Here is a 27,285-nt window from a genome sequence, read left to right on the forward strand (position 1 = left end):
TTTTGGCTGTGGTTTTTATATATCCAAACACCGCGCGCTCTGGCCATCATGAATGCTGATGACATGGGGAGTGGAAAAGCAAGAAACGGATTGCCCTTCCAAAAGGCTGCTGCTTTTTCTTCATTGAGATCCCCTTTAAAAAAGGGAGTGGGGGGAATGGAGAAAACATCTTTCAGGAGGTACTTGAGCAGTGAGTTTATAAAACTGATTAAAACCAGTCACGTGTTCACCTTGCATCTGGATATCTAAACATTGTTCTGGCTTCTCTATGTCCACTCTAAATTTAGAGTCCAGTTCTGCAATGAATTTAGCAGAAGTGCAGGGGTCTGTCATCGTTGCAGTCATTGTGGGATTGTGGACCCAGAGAGGCATCTTTTTAGGACAGAAATTGAAGCTCTCTTTTTTTCCCTTGCTGTGCATCATCAGAGTACACAACGCATAAAGAAATGTGAGGTTTCTCATTCTGACATTTTGCAGGCTGCCTAGCAACTGCAACAGAGGGAGAGGAAAAAACTCCTGACCTAGGGAAAAGAAACAAGCGCTTTCCACTCACCCATCCACTCCAGATGCAGGCCAAAGGACTTTGAAACAAAGTTCACACCCTGATTGCCTCTAAAAAAGAGTTGCTTTTGATTAGCTAAGCTCAGATATGAGGTTTTCTTTCTAAGAGAAGTAGATGTTTAAAACCAGCTGCGATAAATGACACAGATGCCGTAGCAGGTTACATGCTGAAGCAGGTAGCATGCCAATTTAATTTTTTCCATCATGAATTAATCTCTGGTATATTTGCAACGTTTCAATAGTAGAGGGGCACCCTTAGCAGCTCACTTAACTTTGTTAGGAGAGAATCTGCTGACTCGATGCCAACATGCAAATCTCAATCTTTATGGTAGATTAATTTATTTAATATATTGCCTGGGTTAAGTTTCAAGAAATGCTGACAGTCTCTTTAACTGCTTCAAAATTGATTTCAAACCTTGTTGAATACCAGTATTTTGTAGCATTCGGAGCTTTGCTTTTGAGTAAATTAAAAAAATACCAACAGTCTGTCTCCAAATATGTCTTTCTAACTTTGGCGATACACAGTTCAAATGGGAGGGTTTGCATACAGAAAGGAAGGGAGGAGGTGATTTGTCACTCCTGATGGATGACTCTCCGTCCTAGGCCTATTCAGCATTTATCTGTGTAGGGTTGAATCAATGACGAGTCTGACTGTAATCTGCTGAAAGTTGTAATTAGGAAAATTAAGTAATGATTCTTGTCAAGGCTGACAAGTTGATGTATTTCAGTGTCAGAACTGTGATTTGCTAAGCAAGCAGCTCTCTCCCTTAACCATGTCTCAAGAAGCTGTTGGTTTTTAGGATTTTTTCCTACTATTTTTCTTCTGCTAATTTATCAAAGCAAAATTGGTGCAGTTTAGGAATTCACTCCTTCCATTTTTGTCGATGCATATTCTACCATTTAGAACTGGAACAACCTGAGCCTTGCCCTGGAGCATTTGGTCCTGCACATCACAGTAGGTGTTAAATCATCTATATTTAAAGTAATGCCCAGTTTGGAAATTTGTTTATCTATCTCATTTTCAAAATGGTGCAAGTTTTCCTCAGCACGATACATAAATCCTTCTGCTCTCCACCCAGTGCTGTCCCAATAGCCATGAACTTAGATATGTTTAGCTAATTTGTGTGGTGCATTTTTATAATTGAAAAGCCTGGGCTATTTTGGGCAGCTGGCAGGTGCTGTACCCTTTGCTGGCAGCTTTCAAATGATACTGGTTTGAAGAAAAGGAGCGTCAAAAAGCGACATTCATATCACTGCATGGAAACATAAATCTATTTCCTTTTCTCAGATTTATTTTTTTTTTTGGCCACATCTTTTTTGTTAATGATCATAGATATTTCTGAGGTTTTGTCCTCCATGGCTCAATTTTTCTTCTTCCTTTTAACCTGCAGTGTAGTCAAAATGCCGAAACTTTATGACATGGTGATAATTTCCTTAGCAACAGACAGTATTGTCAGCAATGCAGGTTTGTGATTAACTGTAGGATCCAGCCTAGGGCTGGTTTTGTTGGGTTGCAGGAGACTTACCAGCAGTAGGCTCAGAAGTCTGTGTCTGGGTAAGTATACACCTTCTCTCCCGGGGTGCCTACTTTTTTAGCAGCTGCAGACATCCCTTTACACGCTAGATGATGAAGAAGGATTTAAACAGAACAGAAGGTTTTGAAAGCAGATACTGGGGCCAGAGGATAAAAATAATTTCTCTCATTTTTTGATTGAAACAAGTATTCTGAAGACTTGAGTAGATTTATAGTCGTCTTTATTCTCCTGTAACCAGGCAAGAAGCAGAAGTCCCTCGATTACCAAGTTCAGGCTAGTTCGCTATGTCATTTTTTCCCATTATTTCTGTTACTGTCTGAATTCAGTAGCTGCATAAACCTTAAGTTTCTCTTTGACCCTTCTGGAGTCCTTTGATATCTGAGAGTTCTTTGGAGTGCACTGCTACCATTGATACCCAAACCAGGATCTTTGTGTCAAAAAGAGCTCCAGCTGCTCAGAAAAGGTAGATATTTGCTCCACCTAACTATCTTGAATGGTTTAGGTGCATATCATCCTCCCATCCCCACATATCCCTGGTGGTAGGATAGAGATAGAGGACCCCCTAGAGATCCCTTCCAGACCTGTTGTCTGTGAATGTCCCTCCCTGAAGGCTGGTATTTCTCACACTGTTTCATTAGGCAGGATATACGTAACTGCTCTTGCCTGTACAGAGACGGAATGGTGACGTTGTCTGCTGCCAGGCAAAGCAGTGAGTCTCTGTGGAAGGAGCTGAAAGTTTGCACTTTGAGATGCTTCTGAGAAGCTTCTAAAATTGCTGATTTTGACCCCAGTGATCCCCAAGAATAATTAAAGAAACTGGCAAACCACTGAGAAGAGGTGATCCTGATTGCTGGATTTGAATTGTCAGAAAAAAACAACAGTAGCAGCTAACCTCTGACTATTGGAGATTAATGCATAAGCCACTTGAACACTGCAGTCATAAACTTTTAAGATTATATGCAGCATTGATCTTCCACTACTGCTTATTGCATTACTCACTGCTAAATTCAATGTGGAATTAAAGCATAGGGAGAATGAAAAGAAGAGAAAAGTGTGGGGGTTTTTTTGATTGCATTACTCATACATCTCTTATGGTACATGTGGAGCTGAGGTTCCTAGTTCTCAAAAAGTTGGTAGCATTATCTGTTTTATCAAGTAAGCTATAAGGTTTCTGCTTGTAAAGTGATGTTTGTCAGGGCTGAGAAGGCAGTTAGCTGACAGACAGACAGATTTCATCGGGGACAAACCTAGGTGGATTGGGCTACTGTTAAGCATAATCAAGGTAGGAGGCTGTAAGGGCAGAAGACACTCTTTAGACATACATACCTAACCTGTCTGGCCCAAAATCACATCTCCTAAGCAGGAGATTATAGAAAATTACTAGTGGATAAATGACATTGCCTTTTCTAAGCTATCCTTTTTAGTAGCTGTGTTGAAATCCCTTTTGAAAAGAGCAGTTGCACTGATAATTATGCCATGTGAGCGCTGCTCAAATGCATTCTGTCTCCTTGAAAGAAAAAGGAAAAAAGATGAAAAAAGCCATTATATCTTCAGGTAGTATAAAGATCATATTTCCCTCTGTGTAACAGCCAGACTGCCCAAGGACTTGAGGGGCTGTCCTCCCCCAGACTGTCAGTGGGGTCTGTGTAGGAGAGGAGTGGCACCAAGCTCTTGGTTTCTGGAACATTTCAACCCAAAACAGCCACTGGCAGGGTGACCACCTGCGTAAAGAGTTCCTGCTTTGCGTAAGCCATCAAGAGCTTCATCACCAATGCATCCAAGGGTTCAGAAGCTGTTCCTTGTCATCTTCGATCTAGGGATTCTGGTATTTTGAGTTTTGTCATTTCCTACAGGAATGAATCTTGACACTTAACTATGTCTTGAATGAAATGCAGCAACCTCCTCATATGCTAATTGAGTGGTGTGTCTGCCAAGGGAGACTGGCAAACGCTGACAAAACAGCAATATAAGTAGTGGTGTGATGTTGTGTCCAACAAATGCAGAAGAAAAAAAACCACCCTTCCTCTATACCAAGTGTTTTCAATTGATTCCTTGAGAATTGTTCTGGTTTGGTTGTTATTTTGTGACAGCTAAAAAATCCATGGCTCTTCAGCTTGACAGCTAGAAATATCACCATTCTATAAAAATGCCTTTTTTCTATTTCTGAAAATGAGAAATTATTTTTGAATTGTTTTTATAGCCTCCAATATACTGAATTAATTGTCAAGCATCACATTTAAATAATATGAAAATCAGCATTTGTAGTGCTCTGATCTGTGCTTTTATTTTAGATTTGCAGATTTTATCAGGGGCATGCTGAAGTTCATACTGCTGCTGCTTTTATCTGGAGCAACGTTAGCATCAACCTGGTTCACTCTCACCTGTCTAACTAGTGTCACTCATCTGCCTTTAACCACAGGTATCGACAATGATTTTAATTCCTATTACTTATAATTGGTATTGCAGGCACATATTTGCAGTCTTAAATCAACTGTATTATAACCTGGTTTGGTATCTTTAGTAATACAGTAGTTTTACCAAGACAAAAAAAAAAAGGCTTTAGAAAACCTATTGAATCTGAAATATCTTTAACAGCTTTGAATAACTTCATAAAAAGATTAAAACGTAGCAAAACCCAATAATAAGAACCCAGAATATAAATTTAAAATTGATTTTTGGGACTGAGTGTTTTTCTGTTTTGTTTTGAAATAACAGAGGTGAGAAATAAACCTAGAAAAATCAGTTGAATGGGAGTAGCATTGCATATAAGAAATGATGACATGTGGGAATTTAGGGTTTTGAAACTTATATTAATTATTGGAAACACGTGGTGCAGTTCAAACCAAAGTGACCCATAGTATTTTCAGCCATCTAAATCTATCCCTGCACTGTGCTGTCCTCTCTTTTGCACCTGCATGCAGGTTCAGGGAACTCTTCCAGCACAAAATTAATTCAACCTGCTCCTCAAAAAGATGGGGAAAAAAGCTGTTTTCAGGAGTGGGGGAAAAGCTCAGAGGTCTACTCAAGCTGCCAGCGAGCTATACCCTTAGTTGAAAATTAGCACTGCTTAGTTCTTAAAAATCTGTCCTTCACCTTACTATCGGCACCAAAGGACTGATCCACCTGTGATTCCAAGACCTTCAACAGAGTAATGAGTTACAGTAAAACTAAGCCATCGAGATTTTTAAAAATATTTATTCAAGAATTCTGTAAATCCATTTTTAATAAAGTGCCATCTTTGTTATAGGCAAGTTTATGCATTATAGGAGAAATGAAAATTGTGGGTTTTCCCACTTTTAATTGAGAGCTTGGTGTGGAGAGTAGTATATAAAATACTGTTTTACTCAACTTTGAGTTTCAGTAAGTGTCCTTGGTGCATTGCATATGTCACAACTATAAGCTAAAGTGGGTACAGCAAATTGAAATACATGATCAATTCAGGAGAAACACCATCTGGATGGATAGGTCAAATCTGTGACTTACCTTGAAATTTCAACTTAAAAAAAAAAAAATTTCTGCTTAAATAAAACAATTTAATCGATGAACAAATCAAATTTCATGGTGGCTTTTGTCATACCAAATGACCACACTTTTCTTTTCCATCAAATCTAAAATAAATGCAATAAAAGCTTGTTTCTTGTGCTTGTCTGCTTCATCGCTACAAGCCTGCAGTAATGTGGATTTTTACAGTAACTCTATCCTCTGAATTGATGCAACAAGCCAAACACGTAAATGTTTCTTCAAGTCTATGCATATGAATGAAGTAGAGAGGTTTCAAGAGGTGAAAGTTATTACGTATGTACTCACCAGTGATCCAAAACAAAACCGATGGAGCTCTGTCTCTGATTTTATTTTATTTTTTGTAACGAACTCAGCATGCAGTGTAGGTTCTAGAAGAATTCTTACTTGTTTATAGCATGTAGGTGTGTTATGGGCTTGGGTGTGTTTTTTTTGGAAAGGTAATCCACTGTCAGTACATAAAAGTATGTAAGGTATTTGGGGTTAGTATCCTAAACTAGCATCCCTTGATAAAAATGTAGGGATTGGGTTGTTCTTTTCATGCAGTTATCGTTTCTTTTAAAATGGATGATTCCTTAGATTGAGTTGTAAATTATATTTTAGAGTTTTCTGTCTGTGCTGTTCTTATATATGTCACTGTAAATGTTGCACCCTTTTCTATAAAACACAAGCTTGTTTTGGATAGAAATGCCAGCAATATGGTGCATTCCTCAAAAAAAGGCAGTCTAAAGCATCAGGGCCTAATGTGCAGCCACCAAATAAGATCTCTTTTTTCTTCTGTGGCATAATGTTTAAAGTTCACAGATAGGCTGGCGGGGGGGGGGGGGGGGGGGGGGGGGGTCATATCAGCCTTTTCTCATTAAAGTTCATATAAAATAGAGGTAATGCACCTGTTCAATTTAGATCCTTGTACACAGAAAAGCAGTGGTATATCTTTATGAAATATGCTGTTACGGATGAAAACACACAAGCTATTTAAGCTAATTTATAGGACTTCATGCTAGATTATTCCTCAATGTAATGATGCAATATGACGATGACCTCTGCATTCCACAGTAATTGGGAGAAACAGTACATTTGAATTGACTTGGATGAACTTTTTTTTTTTCTTCTTTTAATTAAAAGTTTGCGATGTAGAGTATATCAGAGTATAAATGTAGGAGGTCAAATGCAGACCGTTGGCTGGCAGCTTTGGGAAGTGATTTGAGGTAGCTGGTTAAGGTGGAAGTCACTCTGCATACTCAATGGACCAGTGTTGACAGTGGACTTCCAGGTAGTTATCCACTGTGTGTTTTTGTAGAGCTGGAAGATGTGCAAAACAAAAGCAGCCATCATTTTTTTTTCTATTCTTTTTTTTCTTTTTCTTCTCCTTTTTCTTTTCTTTCTCCTTTTTTCCCCTCCTTTGTTTTTTTTCTTTCTCCTTTTTCTTTTAGAAGAGGTCCATCTAATGCTTTGTATCCCAGAGCAACTTTGCAGGCATCACTGAACACCTGGTGCAAAGCAGGGTTTGTTGTGTTACTGAGGGCAACAGGGTTTGATGTTGCCAGAAGGTAGTAGGCTCCTCAACTTCTTCTTGTCCTGTGGCAAAGAGCACAAGTGGCTTGGTGGGACTACAGAGCCAGGGATGGATCTCGGTCCACACTTTCAGCCTTATTCAGATACTGAGGCAGAGCGGGCAGGGTTCAAAACTGACTGTTGTGGAAACTTGCAGGAGTGTACACTTGATCTTGCAAGGAAGTTTTCCCTTCCAACCATCTACCTCCCATTTTGTGAGGGGCTTCCCTCTTCTCTCTTGCCCTGCCTCTGAAGTTCTCTTGAGCAAGTCAGACTTTTCCCTGCAAAACCACAAGCGTTGCCATCTTCAGCAGTACCTAGAAACTGCTAAAAATATCCACATGACCTGAGGGACTGCTGGTACAGTTAAAAGAGAGCTCTTCCATGGGACAGGACCATCATTTTGATGAGGAAGCAAGATACCTCATGGGAGTCTTTGTGCTGGCCCAGGGGTTAAGGCGGGCTTCACCCTCGAGGTGAACGCTGGTTAGAGAACATCGTCATCCACGTCATCTCACCTGGCAGCTGCTTGACCCACGAATAAAGTTTGCATCCGTAGGTAGACCTTGCCAGTGGTTTTCCCAGGTCCAAATGTAGTCTTTTCCTTTAGCATGTGGATATTGTGTGGCATACATGCTCATTCCCCTTCTGAAAACCCTCTGCCTGTCTTCTCTCACCTGGTCTACAGGGTAAGCGCTCAGGTGGGAATGTTTGCACACAAGCAGGCTTTTGAAATGCTAAAAAGATGAGGGAGTTTGGCCAATTATTCACCTAAAGGAAAGGGAAGAAAATCTCTAAAGGCTTGTCATTAAAATACAAACAAACAACCCCATTCTTCTAATCAGTATTCTTTGTAGCAGTTGTAGTAATGTCTGGTTTAAATATTGGGGGAGGAATTGTATTTGAAAAAATGGTCACAGCAAAATGTTTTTTCCTGTACTTGTTTGTGTAATATTCTCCTAATTCCTTGTAAATAGGCACGACATCATCTAAAGATATTTCCTACAAAATGTAATTACTTAGAATGGGGACCTTTAATGCAGATATTAAAAATCAATGACTGCTTTGTGTTTTCTTTAAATGATGCTGTTTAGCATTGTTTGTATTGTGTAATGCATGCGTTGCTCTGCATTATCATAATATGCTCAGTTTTTTCCTCCTGCCACAGAGCAAGACAAGTTTTCTGTCATTTGCTGACTTCTTAATGTATCTCCAAAAGATTTTATAAAAAGTGTATTCGGAGTCATGTGTATGAACTATAACTGCCAGTGTGGAAAAAAAAAGGAAGTAAGGCTATAATGATATAGTGTCATCATAGCTACTATATCATCTGTCTAAAACACCTCTCATCAGCTAATCACAGCTCTTAAAAACCCTTGATTCTGGAATCGGTTTATATTTTAAGCAAGCTTGAATTTTCTTTTAAGAAATTTTAATTTTAATGTATATTATTTGCATTTTTCGGCAAGTTTCAAAGACAATTTTATGTACACATTGAGCATTAAAATAGTTTTCTCCATTGAATTCCCAATGCAGCTGCTGATCTGTTTCTCTGTGCCAAGTTTATTGTTAGTTTGCTTTGTACTGAACTTCATTATGTGAATTTATGTACAATGGGATACTTTGACCCAAAATAATTGTGTAAGGCATTGTATTGCCAGTTTCAGTATCTTGCCACTTTGTATTGCTGGTGGTATCTCTGGATACAAATACTAGCATTTTCCAAAAATTGATATGCAACGCTAGTTGCTCGCAGCTTAGATTGAATGTTTTCAGCATAGCATATCAAGAATATTCTAATATTTATGAGCACATTCAGCAGAATTTTGCTTTACAAATTCTTTTCTAGTGCTGCATGGCAGATACTCTGAATAGGGTGGCAACTCCATGAGTTGATGACTATATTTAGGTTAAGCAACCTACACTTTATTTTCAGGTTCAACAGACTGAACATTATAAACACATCTGTCTCCCTGTCCTCATCTACAAGGCATAGTATTGAAAAAGAGAGATGTTAATGATTTAATACTGATTGTTTTATTCTTTGAGTTTAATTTCTTTACTATAAACTAGATGTGCTTGGTAAGTATAAGGCAGGGGGATACCAGAGGATAAAACAGTGGCCTGAAAACATTTCTTTTTCTAGCTTCAGCATTAACCTGCTTATGGCTGTGGGCAAATCATTACCCCCACTTCCGTTGTGCTTTTTGCACTCATAAGATGGGAATAATGACCTTTAACTTCCTGAAGGCTTCTGTAAATCCACAGATAGAAGAGTGCTTAAAGAAAAACTTATTTAAGTGTTTTATTTAAAAGCATTTAAAAACCCCAGTGTTAAATAGCCTACAATGCTTGAAATTTGGGAGGAGCCTTTGAGGGATGAATATCTATAAATCTGGCCACTTCAAATATCCATTGATAGCAAGCCTCAAATATTGTATTATTTCCAGCTGCCCTTTTATTTTTTTTTTGAGGCTCACTCAGTAATTTCTTGACTTTTTAGTTCTCCAAAGTGAATGCTCTGCTTTCAAAGCAAGTTCCACTTGCTTTTGTCTTGGGAATTATATAGAACAAATCCAATTTGATCAGATTTTTGGTTACTTTCATAACTATATCATGAGAAAAGAATTTGATCAACGCGTGCTGGAATGGAAATCCAGGCAATGAAACATACTGATGTTATAAATGTGCGCTACAGGGACATCCTTCCTCTATTGTGTTTTTTATTCCTATAAATGAATTACAGTAAAAATTACTGTCTTACCTTGAGGGAGTCACATTTCTCATGGAAAAATTAAGGGGGATTTCTTCCATGACTATTCTTACCATGGCCAGTAGCAAGAATTAAATTATAGGGAAGTTTCATTCCACTTTAACAGACTTCAGAGAGTTTGGTAGGAATGAACTTTGAATTGTTCAGATCATTGATGGGCCTACTAAAGTACTAAAGCCAACGAGGCATGCATCCACATGAAGCATTATCCTTTCATTCTGGCATTTGGGATACTGTTATAATGGGCAATAACAAAGTGCCCTAGATCTCAGTAGGTTTTTCTTTAAATTGTATGCTGCACCCAAGAGAACATACTCAGTTGTATTTACTTTCCTGTTTATCCATACGAACTTTGTGTGAATCTTGGCTCAGTTTGTCTGAGAACTGTTACAAAATGTACAGAGTTCAAGAGTTTCTGGCACAGGACTTTGGAAGAAGATACTGAGGACTTTGGAAGAAGATACTGTACCACCTGCTTGCACTTGATACTGCTCTACAGTGTCTGCATTTACTTTGTAAATTTATCTGCAAAATACTTTTTTTTTTCCTTAAGAAATGGTAGTATTTCATATTCTTTGTTAAAAGTCAGCCAAGATGTACATGCCAATGGGTTGGTAAGAACTATTTACATCAGTGGAGGTCCTTTCATTAATTTCATTTGGGTTTGGATCGGGCTCTGTAGTTATACATTTAGTGATGGTATAATTTAAGAGTAAATTGCTAAACATGTTGCAGAACCTCCTGGGAAGTTCTGGGAACTTGTTTGGATGTCAGAGGTACTTGAGACTCCTTCTGCTGTGTTGGAAGCTCATCTGGGGACACCAAGTGTACACTGTCATTTAAATCACATTGCTGTTTGAATTCCTAATTATTTTTTTTTCCTAATTTTTTTTTTTTTTTAATTGGTATAAAGCTTTTGCCACAGCTTGTGGCTGGGAGAAAAGAAAGTCTGTTTCTGGGATACAGGCATGTATTTGCCATCTGGTAGCTGAAGACCTGCAGGGGATAGGAAGCCAGAAAGGAACCTTCTTTCTTACTGCTTTTTCTCCTTCTTGTGCTAAGCCACTGTATCACCATCAGTCCCTAGTTGGTACCTTGCTTCATCTAACTGGTAACATCTCTAGTGCTATTATCAAGGCATATTTCATTCCTCGCTTCCTTCCTGGCCAGGAGGAGAATGAGCACTGAGGGAATAGCATGGGTTGCCTCACACCTCAAGCATGAACATGACGTGACACAGCCTAGCTTGAGCCTCCTGCTGTGGCAGCTCCAGGCCAATTCTCTGAAGCAGCTGTGCTTCGGATGGGTGTTTTGCCTTTCCTCATCTTTTTGCAGTGGCCAGGCTGAGAAATAGCTGCTTAATTCACACAAATGTCTTTAAAACACAACATTAATCAAAATAGTTTAAAGAAGCCCAGCCCGGTTCCATTATTTATTAATGTCCACAGCTGCCACTGTCTCGGGTGCACAACTTTGTGCATAGCTTCATAGGCAGTTAATTCCTTTTCCTAAGTAAAAGTGATCTTTTTTCATACTAATAGCATGACATGCTTCCCCAATGTATGCCTATCCAAGCTAGTTGTTTGTTCTTGTTAGGCTTTAGGACATAATATTAGCTTCTTGGTAAATCCTCTTTCTTTTTTTTTTTTTTTTTTAATTATTGTCAGCACTTTCATATCCTTATATTAATTTCCAATGACTGTCATCAAGATTGTCTTAATTGAAAAAACATTCACTGTAACTTTAGCAGCTGTTCTACAGTATAAAGTCTTGGTAATTGTTTGTGTTCGTTCGATGCAAGGTCACTGTAATGGAAAGTAAATGGTCTCTGTTAATAGGTGGTGTTCTCCCTGCTAGAGTATCTTGTTGCCCATGAGCTGGAATATGAGATGTCCTGTTTACTGTATGAAACAGGAGGCAAAAAACACTTTTGAACTCTTACCTGACTTCTTCCTGTAACTTATTTTTTGAAACTGCGTATCTTATCTTTGACTTTCTGTCTAATTGACCAATTGGATTTGTGACTTAATTGCCAAGTTAATGGAATAACCTTATTTGTATAGCACTCAGGAATACCCTGGATGATTTACAGGAACATGAAATAAAAAATATTTTCCCATCACTACAATATATACCTATTAAGGGAGGCTTTCAGATGTACACATCTCCTTCACTTTCAGAGCTTCTTTTTGTGGTTTGCCAGCTAAAAGCTGTCATTTCCGTTAGATCTTACAACTTAAATCAGCATCTACTGGACGCTCTATTCTGCCTGTCCTTTTGCCTTGACATTTCTGCTTATTAATTCCAAATATGTGTGTACATATACATAGACCCTGTTTTATAAGTACCTGTGATTGATCTCAGCTGAAGTGATGTCATTGGTATTCAGCTGGCAGTTTTTGGCGTGCACACAGGAGGCAGGTAATACTTTGGGGAGAACCAAAAGGCAATGTTAAAGCTGCTTTGCTCATGGTAGTATGGAAGTGTGAGGTGTGTGCTGATGGGTGTATTTGCATGACGGAGGCAAGCTGTTGTGACAAGGAAATGTAAGGGTGTAGTTGCTAAAGTATAGAGTTATTGCACTTGTTTGCTTAATACATTTTAGTAAGTGATGAGCAATGATGTAATTCAACTAGCATATTTTAAACTATTGAATTTATTTTGAAGGCTTCTGTTTGTTTTATGGAAACTCTGGCATCTACTGTATTGACTGAAATTTGAAGTCTTGATCTTTTAAATGACTGATAATCTTAGATGTGTATTTTTGCCTTCATCTCAAGTGAATCTAAGTTTCTGGAAAATATACATCTAGGGATTGCCTCTACTCAGAGACACATGATTCCTCTTTCCCAGCTGTTGCTTTTTATGGAAGAGGTTTCGGTCTTTCTGCAGAGGTATTGCCTCTGGCACTCTCTGTATGCAGCTCCACTTTCAGTGATGCTGTTGTGGCTTTCAGCAGCTTCACAACTATTTCCACTGTTTGAGTTTCTGATACAAAATTACAGCTGGCTACCACCTTCTTTTCTTTAGGGAAAGTTCTGAAAATGTTCTCCAGAAGTTACAAGTAGTTATCTGTAGATATCTTCAATTGATTGTAATGAGGGACAGATGTTCATTTGTCTTAAGAGATTCTTCTGTTTCATCTACGTGTTGGTTTCTCAAGCCAACACAAAAGTTTCAAGTAGCTGAATATGTTTGGATTTGCTGGCTACACCTGACAGCAGTTAGAGACAGAACAATGTGCAGTGGTGTTTGAGGTAAACAGGAGTTGAAAGAGAGGTTCATGAAATTTTAAATACTGATGGGGACTTGCAGCAAAAATCTATGGATCTTGTAACTAGGGAATCAGTTCTTCAGTGTTAGCTAGAAGAGCCCATTGGGAAGAGCATCCTAATACTGGTTTGTTTTTTTCCTTCCTCTCTGACAACTCTTGAACATACCTTACATCAATTTCTTTGACTTTTATTCTGCAGTTTTTAATAAGAGAATTTGAGAGTTGGAAAAGTTACCATGGTTTATTAGTTCTTTTTTTCTTTCTTTTTTCTCTTAACAACTCAGAACATTCTGGTATATTAAAAAAAGGCAGGGGCCAGCTGTCCCTCCTGAAGTCATGCTGTCTATATCATCTTTCTGGCTGGGGCTTCTGTCCTCTTTTTCCTGGCCAGGCAAATCCTCTGTAGAGAAAGAAATACGTCTTTGTGCCTTGGAAGCAAACCACATCAAATGGAGGATCTGATAGCTAGCCCTTTCTGCTTCTTAGTGCCTTTATCTCTTTTCCATGATTCTTCATATTTTAAGAAACAGTGATTTTTTTTTTTTAATTTATTTTTTTTTTAAGCTGGAAGTTTCCTGCTTCCTTACAGTTTCTCAGTTGAAAGCTTGAGCAATGCTTAACAGAAGATGAAGCAGAGCTGTTTCAGTTCTCCCCTTTCCAAGACACAAGAATGTAAATTAAACTGAAAATGTGAACATGCAGTTTCTATTTTATATAAACATATATATGTATATGAAAAAAAATTGTCTAAGGATTTTGTACCATACTGCAGTGAAAAGATGCTATAAATAATTTCCCTATGACTTGGTAACACTTTTGTATCTGAAAAGTTTTTCTTTACTTTTGCTTGTCATTTTGGTGGAAACCTCAGAAATTATTCCAGACTTTTCTTTTTTTTTTCCAAGCCATCTAATCATTTCCTTACACTTTTTACTTGATCAGCAACCTCAGGTTGTTGAGGCTGCAGGTTAGGAAGTCTTCCCCCTCCCAAGACAGCAGTCAGCAAAGACTTATTTACATTTCTGCATAGGTACTAAATTCTTCTGAAGTTTTCTTTTTTTCAGAAATGGTTGTAATAGGTTTATTAATAGATAATATAGGTATATTAAGTATCTATATTGAGATATTAAGCACTGTAAATTATTTGGCGGTGTCAGAAATTGTAGAACAAAATACCTGAGGCTACTGAAGAAATGTCTTTATTCTTCTGTTGATTTGTCCAAGAAAAAGAATTTGTTGTACAGCAGTGAATAATCTGCATTATCAAATAGGTCCCGTTCCTGCCAGGCGCCGGGTGCCCTTCATTTCTTTTTGAAGCCAAAAGGGATTCAACATGTTGCAGCTTGGACAGTGCTGAATACTAATGTCTTGATATCTGGTAGATCATTAGTATTTATGTGTAAAATGGAAGCAAAATTAGTTTTGACCTTTAGAGCTAAGTCAAAAGGTTAATCCATGTCCATTTCCAATTTGGTGCATTAATTGCTCCCTTTCCTAATTGTGCATAGGACAATAGTTTCTGTTCATTTCAGAGGTAAATCAAACTGTAGGTGATGCTTTGCATTCATAATTTAGTTGTTTGTTTTACTTACAAGTGAATTCCAAATTACTGAATGTGTCTTCACAGGTTGTGTTTAAAAAAAAAAAATCAGTATTTCTGATATTTTTTTTTCCCCACCCCAAATCAATGCATGCATTCTGCCTAAAACTAGTGGTATGTGATATGCTTTATGATACACAGAGGACAAAAATAAGTCTATGCATTTTTCAGTTACTCAAGTATTGGTATTCTTGGCAGCTCTGAATAGGGGGAAAAAATGCCAGCATGAAATTAATAACTGTTTTTGTTTCTGTTGTAGCTACACTGTACACATCCTGCATTTTGTTGGGTATTTTCCTCAACAGCAGCGTACCAATATTCTTTGAGCTCTTTGTGGAGACAGTCTACCCTGTTCCAGAAGGAATTACCTGCGGAGTTGTCACCTTTTTGAGTAATGTGTTTATGGGAGTGCTTTTGTTTTTCCTCACATTTTACCATACAGGTAAGAAATATAAGTTACTTTGAAAATATAATTCTCCATTAAGACATACCCTTGTCAGTAAAGGGAGGATTTGCACATACAATTTCTGTTAATAATCAAATGTTTGAATCCCCCTATGTAGCAGCAAAGGAGAAGAACTTTAATTGTTCTTTTCTATATGCATGCTAATGAAATGCTTTAGTGCAAGATGCATATAGTCATATTCCACTTAGAATTTGCTGTAACCAGAAACCTTCAAGATGCACACTGTTGTCATATTTTTATAAAGGCCCAGGTAATGTGACCATTAATGATGTTTGTATCTGTGGGTGTTCAAAACCACAATAAAACTAAGCCAATCTCATGCTTTGGGGTATAACTTTATTGCCCAGGAAGGGCAAAGAAGAAATGCTCCATTTCTGGTCAGCTCCGTTCAGTGGGTTGGACATACCATTGCAGAGGAGAGAGCATCTGTTGATCACTGCTCAGAGATGAAATATTCATTCCTTTAGATAATCCAGTGGCCTAATCAGGCACAACAGTGGTTTGCTTGACATTTTCATCAACTTCTTCAGACTTTCTCAACTCTCAAGTATTATTTGCTTCCTCATAACCCTAATTTTCAACTTGCTATTTACTAGGCTATAACATATATTATTACTTTAAGGTGTAAAATAAGAACCCATCTTGCTTTCAAAGGGAAGTGGTCTTTAATAATGGTTTTCAAACGTGCAGATTTTTGGTTTGTATTTTGTTGCTGTGGTAAACATTTGCTTCATGATGCAAAATTTGTAAAGCAGTGTTTTACTTCTGCTTTGAAAGCATTAGAAATTGTGAGCTTTTATATATTATCATGAGTGCCTGTACTTCTTAATATGGTGTGTTTTATAACTAAGAGGAGACTGACAAATTTCAGAATGAATTGTGCTTGAAATTATGAAGGTTACAGCCTGGGGCAAATTTTCAGTGTGGTTTTTGTGTGTTTCTGCCAGGGAATCACAAGCAGGCTAACAACTCTGTTCCAAATGGTGGTCTGTGAACACAAACTGAGAGAAATGTTTGGGGTTTTGGTTTTCTGGTTTTTTTTGATACTGACATTGAACTGCATCATTGTAAAATCTGAATTCCATCCCTGCTAGCCTTGATTGGTGTGATGTTTAGTCTTTACGTTTTAAAGAATGCTTTTATGATTCATTGGTGTGAACTTTTGTTCACATATACTATTATTTCCAACATTTAGAACTGAACTAAAAAGATTATGCAGAATATTCTGAGAATTTTTTCAGCATTTTTCAGAGTAACAATCCAGTGTTTAGATTTACTTCATAATTGAGGATGGGAATACAGAGTCTCACTTCTGACTGAAGGAATATGATAAACTTGTTCCTTTATAAATAGGGTATTTGGACCCATTTTTTGTCTCTAGTATTTCTTTCCCTAGCAGGTATCAGTACATGCAGGTAAGGATAAACCTGAAAGTAGTATATTCATACACTTGGAAGATTTTCCCTATTTCTTCAAAGGAAAAAAAAAATATATAAAGTAATTTGTGCTTAGGACAATCCATTCTCCATGATGCAGTTTCACAAATGATCAAAAGTACAAGAGCACACGTGATCACTGGGAGGGATCAATGCCAGTGGGTGCTATTGGCTCCTTTGATAAAAAAATCCTTTAGAATGTAGATAACAATCTTAAACATTTGTCTTTCATTTAATTCAAATACATCTTCTAATGGCATTTAAGAAGCTTACAGATAAACCAGAACTCAGTCAAATTCATCTTGTTCCCTCGGTCTTGCTTTTTTAGGCCAAATAATCTTCAGTAGTTTTAATTCGGATTTCTCTCTTTTCCTCTTCATACTCTGATATTGTAAAGGCTGTGAAAGAGCCAAGCCCTGGAAACTTTCCAGTGCACTGAAGATTTTTGGTCCAGCTAGCACAGTGGAGATGTAAACCTTTCTAAAGCTCAGCTTCCCTGCTGGTACTGTGCCCTGAGACCCAAAGCCACAGCTTCTGGATGCAGTTTCCTTTGCCTTTTCTGCAGGGACTTCCAAGTGAAAAACAAAAGCAAATTGACCTGGAGGTTCACACAATCAATGTGTTAGTATGTATTGCCCATGCTGTCACAAATTCTGGATTACAAAAGACTCGAAGGATTCACAAGTTAAATTTGGTCTTTTAGAATATTTGGGTTAAAGTCTGTTTAATCCAGTTAAGCAAGAGTATTATAAGGAAAATAGTAGCAAAGCGTTTGCCTATTGACTTCTGGCATCATATAACATGGTCTTCTCCAAGCTTACAAAAATTTTACTAAGGTTTTAATAAGATTACTGCCTAAACAAATCTGTAAGGGTTTTTGCTGGATGAGGGAGGGTGTTGTTGAAGGTTACTGGCTTTGGAAGGTTGATTTTTTTAGGCTTTCTGACTTTTGTCCTTTGCATTGTGTAATATAAATTGTGCTTTTTGTTTTAGCAATAGAAATTACAGATTTAAGAAAGTAGTAGTGCTGAAGTCTTGATTTTGATTAACACAGACCTTGAAGGAGAGTTTAGATTCTGTAAAAATAAATAAATAATAATAATAAAGGAAACTTAGGGAAAAAAAGATAAAACACCATCTCCAGTAAAATTAACGTTTCTTCAGTAAATTGACAGATTTTAAAAAAAAAAAAGGAAATTGTGGTGCACTTCTTTAAAAAAAAAAGAACTGAGTAAAACTGCTAATTAGTAGTCAAATATCAGACGATAGGATTTCTTGAATGTGGAACACAAGCTTTTAAGAGCAGTACATTACGTGTAACAGCTAAAAAGAGGCTTCTGAGGAGCTGTTTGTGCAACTAGTTTCAAATTGAATTGATTGTGCTACTCACAAGTTTCTTCTGAGCAATTGGTTTTCCCTCCTTATACCTTGTAGCAGGTTTGATTCAAAATCAAATCCTGCTTCTTCTTATGCTTTTAATTTGTTTTAGTTTTCAATCCATAGAAATCAAAGAACTAATGAGTAGAGTCTTCAGAAGTGGTTTATTCTCCATTAGCTATGATAGATTTCCTCCCCCTGTTCTCTCCACTGACAGTTTGAATAAGGAGGATTAACATTAGCTGGAGGCATTGGTTTTACATATATATATATATATATATAAAAAATGTATATATATAATATATATATTAATATATTTTACATATATATACACACACATACATAAGGTGTCCATGGGGAAGTCTCATAGACCATGTTAACCATGTATCGATCGAGAGCTGTCAGGATTTTGTTCAGAACACAGCGATTTCCTTCAAACCCGCCATCAGTGAAAGTTTTGGTCGTTTTAAACACGGAACATGTTTGATAACTCTGAGGTTGCGTCTGTTTTCTGCTTTACAGAGTTTTCCTGGTTCAACTGGTGCCTGCCAGGATCGTGTCTGCTCAGCCTGCTCCTCATCCTGTGCTTCCGCGAGTCCTACGACAGACTCTATCTCGACGTTGTCGTCTCTGTGTGATAATGCCGGACTGGTGAGGGGTTGGAAGAGACTGGAAGTCAGCTTTGCAGTCTGCACATCTGCCTAGATTTGCACAGCTGAACAGCAGAAAAGCAAAGAAATTGCAAGACTTAATCGCGGTTTTATTAGGGTGAGGGACAGTCTGTTCTTACGTTCAAGACCACCTTGATTTGTGATAAACGTGGAACTTGAGTGGTGATAATGATGCTGAAATGCACAAATATAATATATAGGATGTACAGGTCCTGGTGCCAGAGCTGGGGCTCTCTATTTAAAAGGCTGTTGATGTAGCAGTGAGGTGTACAGTTGTGTGTGCATGTGTGTGTGCCGACTCACGGTTATACACACTGGGGTACCAGTAATCTTCAGAGTCTTCTATCAGAATAGAAATAGTGAATAATCTTAACAAAAGATTAAAAAAAAAAAAAGGGGGGGGGTAATCTTTTTTTAAGGATCTCTCTTTTAAATGGCTAGTCATTTATATAATGAATGTCCATTAAACAGTTAAACTAAAATGATTTGGTGCTTGTACACTACATTTACATTCTAATAAAGTGATTTCTGATATAAGACACTGGTACCAGGGTTTTTAGCCATACTAAATATCCCAAACAATCCTTGCAGTGTTGTTAGAGGTGTTTGTTATCACCCTGGAGCACATCTAAACGATAGCTTTAGCTGCCACTGAAACCCAACTTGCACCCACAGTCGCCTCTGAAATACCACCATGGTTCTGTATTTCCTGAATATGGAGCATCTGTGGTATCTCAGAAGTTTACTAGAGAGTCACTCTTGGTAAATGTTGCTGTTTTAAAGGCCACCACTGTGTCACGTTTTCATCCCCCATCTCCGGTACTGCCTTTTTTACTGTGAAGACCTGTTCATGCAACTGAATACTGTGGGTGTGGATGTCTGAGTCCCACTAGTTCTCTTCTGATACTCTAAGGTGTGTGTGGTTTTTGGGATTAGTTTATGACTGAGGGTGACGAAACAATATTGTTTGTTAACCCAAGTCTTTAAAATCACTGTTTCCTAAAAAAAAATCTTTCTTGTTGATGAGGCACCCTGATGGCGAAATGACAATGAGTTTGACAATGAGAAATAACTCATGAGTTTTGGCATAATATGGGAAATATAATGCCAGCTCTTTTTATCAGTACTAACCTGTGGTCGTTCTGGCCCTTACTTGAACATAAATATTAAAGACACTTTGAATAGTTTTTTAACTCAATTTTAAACCTGCTAATAATTTCTTAATTATATTCTTAGATTTCAGTTCAGCATCATTTACAGTATTTCCATGTGTGTGTTCTGTACTCTGTGTTAGGGGTGTGTGTTTGTGTGTGTATGTGTGCATATTTATATCTATGTATACACAAATAAAACTTATATATAAAAGATTTATATATAAGTTATATAAGGGTATGTGTTTACATAGGTTTATTTTAAGTAATCGCATCTCTGGATGGTGGTATGCCACTGTTTGTAACTAAACCAGTCACTGCCGTGAATGGAAACGCATAGATATGCTGTCTGTGACATGAATTTTTTTCAGGGGATGAATGATTTCCTATTGTAGCAATTTTATCGCACGGGGGTGCATGCGCATGTTGGAGGAGGCTGGTGTGCAGGGTTCTGAGTCCATAGAAGTCTGAATCAAATGCCCTTTGCTGCTGTGCGGGGCTCTTCTCTGCCACCCTGGGGTGACACCAACACTTGTAAGCTCACTCAAATAAGCCCTGAACTGAGCGCTACCTTTCAGACATGGATCCGTTCATTCTGTCTGCTCTTTTTTTGCAGAGAGAATATGCCACTAATACGTTTAACTCAGGAGTGTATGTGTGCAGTAAAATAAAACAAGCTGTTCCCTGCTTTTATGTTTTCAGAGCAATGGATGTATTTACTGTAGTAACAGAAAATTGACTTAGCTTATTGCCTATATCAGCTACTAAATGATCTTTTCTGTCTTGAAGCAGGGTCTTTATAGGAATGGAACTAACCTACATTGGGATAACTAAATCAATCTAACCAGAACTTTCAGATCTGCTGGCATCATCCTCTTACTGTTTTTCAGATGAATGGTATTAACTGTCCAAGTTCTTTTTACTGTGTTTTAGTGCCTGGAATAGTTGCTGTATCCAGTAGCTGCTGCTACCTATTGTCTTCTGAAACCAAGGATCGCTTGCCAAGAGTCTGATTGGAGTTGCATTGTCATGGCAGAACTGCAAGCTCGGATGACTCTTCAGAGCTCTGCTTCTGCAATTTACTGTAGCTATATTAAGATTAAAATTGTACAGCTCAGGCACTGTCCCGAGTGACAGAGATTTCTAATCCTTTCACTGTCCTGACTATTTTAAGATGGAGAAGCACTTCAGGCAGTATTCAGACTATAACCTATTTTGCCTCTGTTCCAGAAAGCATTGAACAATTCAAAATATTTGTCAGTGCTGCCAGATGCAGACTCTCCGTACAGTCAAGGCAGAAGAGCGAACATCTTGTTTTACACCCTGTTGATAGTTCTTCTGAGTCGGTATGAATTGCTCACTGCTCTCCTGAACTTTGATGCTTTGGTAGAAGTTTCTGTGTGGTGGGTTGACCCTGGCTGGGCGCCAGGTGCCCGCCAAAGCCGCTCTATCACTCTCCTCCTCAGCTGGACAGGGGAGAGAAAATATAATGAAACGCTCATGGGTCAAGATAAGGGCAGGGAGAGATCACTCAGCAATTACTGTCATGGGCAAAACAGACTTGACTTGAGGAAATTAGTTTAATTTATTACCAAACAAATCAGAGTAGGATAATGAGAAATGAAACCAAATCTTAAAAATACTTTCCCACCACCTCTCCCTCTTCCGAGTCACAGCTTCACTCCCAAATTCTCTACCTCCTCCCCCCGCAGCGGCACAGAGGGATGGGGAATGGAGTTTGGGGTCAGTTCATCACACGTTGTCTCTGCTGCTCCCTCCTCCCCAGGGAGAGGACTCCTCACTCTTCCCCTGCTCCAGCATGGGGTCCCTCACATGGGAGACAGTTCTCCACGAACTTCTCCAACATGAGTCCTTCACACAAGCTGCAGTTCTTCACGAACTGCTCCAGCGTGGGTCCCTTCCACAGGCTGCAGTCCTTCAGGCACAGACTGCTCCAGCGTCGGTCCCCTGCAGGGTCACAAGTCCTGCCAGAAAACCTACTCCAGCGTGGGCTTCTCTCTCCACAGGGCCACAGGTCCTGCCAGGAGCCTGCTCCAGCGTGGGCTTCCCACAGGGTCACAGTCGCCTTCGGGCATCTACCTGCTCCAGCGTGGGGTGCTCCCCGGGCTGCAGGTGGAGATCTGCTCCACCATGGACCTCCAGGGACTGCAGGGGGACAGCCTGCCTCACCAGGGTCTTCCCCACAGGCTGCAGGGGAATCTCTGCTCTGGTGCCTGGAGCACCTCCTCCCCCTCCTTCTTCACCTGGGGGTCTGCAGAGTTTTCTTTTACATGTTCTCACTCCTCTCTCTGGCTGCAGTTTTTTGTTGTGCAGCAACTTTTTCACCTTCTTAAATCTGTTATCCCAGAGACACTACCACCGTCACTGATGGGCTCAGCCTTGGCCAGCGGTGGGTCTGTCTTGGAGCTGGCTGGCATTGGCTCTATCGGATGTGGAGGAAGCTTCTAGCAGCTTCTCACAGAAGCCACCCCTGTAGCCCCCCTGCTACCAAAACCTTGCCATGCAAACCCAATACACTGTGTCTGTCTTGGGCACTGTAGCGTGTGGTCTTAATTGCAGCCCTCAATGCCTCTGCACCAAAATAGAGACATTGTCCAGCGCTGAGCGGCATGGCAGGGCTCTGCTGGAGACCTGTGCTGAGGTTGCAGGCACCGTTCTGCAGTCAAGGCTCAACCAGAGTTCCCAGCAAGTCTGACAGAAGTCTGCCTGAGTGAAAACCAAAGGATTGCTCCCAAATTACTTGAAGTTGTGCAGGACGCTGCTGCATTCCATACAGTGTTCAGGCTTTAGGATCTTATTAGATTAGCAAGTCTGGCTCAGGATGGACATGAGGATTGCAAATGTGCTTGCTGAGATCTCTGAAAAATATTTTATCCCCATCTGTGACCAGCAGCAACATCCTTCTGTGGAGGAGCAGTCCATTTCCTGTCAGTAACCTAACTCAACCCTTGGGAATATTTTTTGAGAAGGGTTATCACTAGGTCCACCCTTGTTTGGATTTACGAAGGGTCTGAGCTGTCAGGACTCTGCACTTTATTAGAAGTTAGAATTTGAGACCGCAGGGAGAGCCCTAAGCAGTGCTGATACGATCAGCAGTAGTGCAGAGTGGGCTCAAACCAGTTAATATTTATCTTATTAATTAGTGAAAGTTCTAAGTCCCTCTAACTTTTGAGTCAGTAACAACAGGGTTTTTTATCTAAATGAGGCATTACCTTGCACTGCCGCAGAGCAGCTGACCTTGGCTGCTGCTTGGCCTGTGACTTGCCGGCGGAGGAAGGTGCCCTGGGAAGTCACGCTATTTGCTTCTCTTCGTGGCCTGTAAGTTCACGGCCCTGAAGAACATTCTTTCCCAGCAGTGCAGAGCCTCATAACATAGAAGTATTTGTGCTAGGTTTTATATTGAAAATGCTAGGAAGGATGCTCTGTAGCGACCACTCTCTCTCAATAGTTCTTAAGTATGGGCCGCTCCTCAGGTTTGTGCTTGGCTTGGTAACAACTCTCAGTTCAGCTTCCAGTGCTGCTGGCATTTCTTCTTGTGAGCTGCAGAGCTGTGCTGGCTTTCATGCTGCTAATGAGGAAGCTCAGGGTTAGTAGATGTAGGCTCCACTTACGGCACTGTTTACTGTTTCTTGTCACTGCTGTTACCCATTAATTTCCTTTTGATTCCTTCGCCTTCCCGTGTGGCCACCTGCTCCCCTGAGCTGGAGGTATGGAGAAGAGCTTGTATGCTCCCAAGCCAATTTTAGAGGGATGGGTTGGCCGACTGTGTACTTAATATGCATAAAAATAGTGATTTTTAGAAAATCATGCAACCTGAAAGAAAGTGCAGACCCAAAGGATTTTATACATATGTGAGAAGATAGTCTGTTATGAGCAGACTATAATTTGCCTGAAACTTGTAATTTTAGCTCCCACACCTAGAGTGGCCAAGCTGATAGGCACCATGCCTGTTAGGTATTCAGGTTCATAGCATCATGGAGTTATTCCCAACCATCTGACAGAGCTGAAATGAATGGGAGTGGAAAGTCTTTAATCTTGGAGGGAGTTGGAAAACCCCAGGCTGTGTCAGTGTTTGCACTGGTAACCCGGGGAAGCGCCATGCTCATGGACTGAGTAAGGGGAGGGGGGATTTCCAGAGGGCATTTCAACACTGAAAGGCTGCGTTGAGTTGATTGAATCCATATAAAATTTGAAATTTTGTGTTGACAGGGTTGTTAATGCCTGGCTTGTTCTACAGTAAACTTAGCAAGTGGCTGTGTAGCCTTACACTGCAATATAAACAAGCTGAATTGATTGATATGCATATATTGGCTGTTACTGGAAATTGAAGTGCTATTTAATTGTGAGGATTGACTGAAATATGAATGGGAATTACACAGTTTGCACAGTGGATATAACTGTCCTGTAATACTATGACAGGAGGGTTTTAATTGTTCATTTTCATTTCTTCTATTGAGTCACTTGCAAATATTTAATAAGTATCTATGAGAAAGACATTTTTATGTTTCATTAGTTTTGAGGGGTTTTCTTTTAGACTAAGTATGGATTGTTGTAATAACTTGCCAAGACAACTGCTACACTGGTATGAAAGCGTACCTGAAGATTTGGTATTTGATGTTGGTGCCGTCATTCTCGGTGTTAAAGTGCCAGGCTTGGGGAGCAGGGATTTGGTGTGTGCCAGGAGGTAGCAGTGCTCGTGGATGCACAGTCGTGCAAGGGTAGATGCTGACCCTGCCAAAATGAACAAGAACTTCATCATCCTCTGTGGGCTCCAGCATCAGGGCTGGGAGGAGAAGGGGGGCATGTGGAGGGAGAAAAGCCGCCTCGTGGCTGCTGCCTCCCTTCCGACAGAGACAGCCTCCAGGCTTACTGCTTCACATGTGAGAGATCGTATCAACACAGGCTTCCTTCATTTCCCTGCAGCCATGACTGCTGCGAGGTGGGTTGTAGGTGGCACAGGAATATCTGCCTGCCTTCCTCCAGGACTGTCGTTTCAGACGGCAGAGGAGAATTGCTGCAGAGCAGGTGGCAGCCCCACTAAAGTCAGAAGATGATGTCAATCTGCTTATAATTTTTGCAGTTTGTGTTTCAAGACAGATGAAACTAATAAATAGAGGAAGAAATGTAACTCTGTCCAAAGTTTTGACAAGCAAAAGCAAATATTTGCACAGATGTGCTGGCTCCTGCCTTTTACTTGGGATCACAATGTGTTTGGAGCGATTCATGCCCGCCCGGAGCGTGGACCCGGTCCCACAGCCCCAGCACTCCTCCTGCCGCTGCTCAGCCCCCAGCAGCAATGCGGGAAGCTTCGTGCCTGGGCTGGGGGGGGCAGCGGTCGGGGCAGAGGGGGAGAGGGGAAGCACTGCACTGCAGCCAGGATGCCCAGAAGGTGCAACATTGGTGGGCACCTGGGTTATTTGCACAGAAGGGATGTCTTCTGCAGCCCAATTTTAGCAGGGTCTCATTTTTTACTTCCTCAAGAAGGAGGTTCTGACCTTCGTTTTATGTTTGTGGCGTGATTTGTTCTACAGGAACAGCTATGGCTGTGGCACATGGCGTAGAGGCGCTGGTTTTCCAAGGTGTGGCAGAGAATGCAGGTGGGACTTTCTTCCTGCAATAACAGCTTTTCCTTCTGCAGTCTCTTTCCCCACTGGCTTCCCCCATATGATTTCTCTGTTTTATCTGGACAGACTCATTGCACTCACTTTTTATCGCTACATGAAGAAAATACCGTGAGCAAACCACTTTTTTTCTTTATGGGGAGCTTTTCCTTTTAGGCTCAGGCCACTTCTCCAACCTTAGCCCACCTGCTTGTAAAAGCTAAAAACCCCCAACCCCATGTTTTTCTTTGCAGAGGGGATGTGCAGGTTTGTGTAACGCTGGGACGGGTAGTGAGAGCCTGGGTGCTGCGCTTGCTCGGTCACAGAGCTGCTCGGGGGCTTGGGGAAGGGATGCTTGTGTGGGGGGTGCCTTGGTCCCCCCACCTGTAAGAGGAGAGGGGGATGCCCCATGTCCCTCCCCAGGCAGGGACACGCAGCTGTCAGGGCTGGGAAGTGCTTTGGGATCCTGTGAGGGATGGGGGCTGGAGCAGGGCGTGGGAAATACCCTGTTTAATGGGATGCATGTCCTCAGCCTTGAGACTTCTGTGGGGAGTGCAGACCCTGGTTTTCTCTGCCTGGTCCGCATAATCTGTAAGGCATAGACAGTATGTACTCCATGGATAGAAAACCCCGCTGGCAGGACAGGTTGCATTAACAAACCGGTGGGAAATAGTTATGTTTAGGGAAGGGATGCTCAGAGAGCCAGTCTGCCTGGAGCGGTCGGGAGGTGCGGTGACCCTGGGCTGTATCTGGCTCTCTCTGGACGCCCTGGATGTGCAGTCAAAGCCGCAAGAAAACAAGAGCTGGTTCCCTCGCCCTGGCCCCTGCCTGCACCTCTCCTGCCTGCATCTCTTCTGCCTGCCCCAGCCTTTCTGCTGCCACCCATCACCTGGGCTGAGCAAGGCTGGCAGAGCCGCAGGGCATCCCCATGGGCAGCCGGCCACCAGCTGCTGCTCCCCCCCAGGACAACGATGTATTTTCCAGATACATTTATTTTCTCTGCCTATGATATTTGCTAGATTAAAACCTCTTTTTCCTCTACCAAGTTTAACGTCTTCCACTGTGCATTTTAGAAACAAGTACTTGATAAGGTGGAAAAAACAGCTTTTAATTATGTGACACGCCTAAAAGTTGGGTTTTTTGAACTGCATGAACATATGGAGAAGGAAGAGGGTTTTACATGTTGGAGAGCATCTTTGTAAACTATCCTCAACCTGTAAGACTGTTCAATTTTACTGGAGTTTGTATGCATTTTACTTTTGTAATTTTTTAAATGATTTGATAAAATTTTATTTTAGGGCAAATTCTACTTTTTGTATGCAATATTCCAATGTGATGTACTTTTATTTTTAAGAAAATAATGTTGAAACCACTATATACTTGTCAACGTAACACATCCACTGTGTCATTTCTTTTTAAAACTGGAATCTGACCATGAAGTGCGTGTTACTTTACGTACTGGTTGTTGCACATTAAAGAGGTTTACTCAGATGTGCTGCCATCACTGTTCATTAATTCCAAGAAAATACAAGGGAATAGTTTATTTCTGCTATAATATCACTGAAAACTACTGCAGATACTGCTACGAAATGGGAGTTGCTTAGTCTAAATGAATGTGGCTTCATCCAACACCCAACCCAGTCAACAGAAAGATTTCCATCGCTTTCAGTGGGGTTTTAGGGTGGGGGTCTGGCACTGCTGTTGGGCTGAGGGTTCCCACGGACCGAGGGATGCAGGGGCTGGGCTG

At 40.3% G+C, this 27,285-nt stretch overlaps 1 protein-coding gene across 1 annotated transcript in view; it reads left to right on the plus strand.

Moving 5' to 3' along the window:
• Positions 1-27,029, plus strand: part of SLC49A4 (solute carrier family 49 member 4) — a 72,265-nt gene extending 45,236 nt beyond the window's left edge. The window contains exons 7-9 of the mRNA XM_075028789.1: positions 4,388-4,515; positions 15,076-15,258; positions 18,618-27,029. Coding sequence (XP_074884890.1) covers positions 4,388-4,515; positions 15,076-15,258; positions 18,618-18,733 — 427 coding nt within the window. The 3' untranslated portion in view covers positions 18,734-27,029. The remainder of the gene's footprint in view (positions 1-4,387; positions 4,516-15,075; positions 15,259-18,617) is intronic.
• The last annotated feature ends 256 nt before the right edge of the window (positions 27,030-27,285 follow it).

Source organism: Buteo buteo, chromosome 5, assembly GCF_964188355.1.
Source record: "Buteo buteo chromosome 5, bButBut1.hap1.1, whole genome shotgun sequence".
Lineage (NCBI taxonomy): Eukaryota > Metazoa > Chordata > Aves > Accipitriformes > Accipitridae > Buteo > Buteo buteo.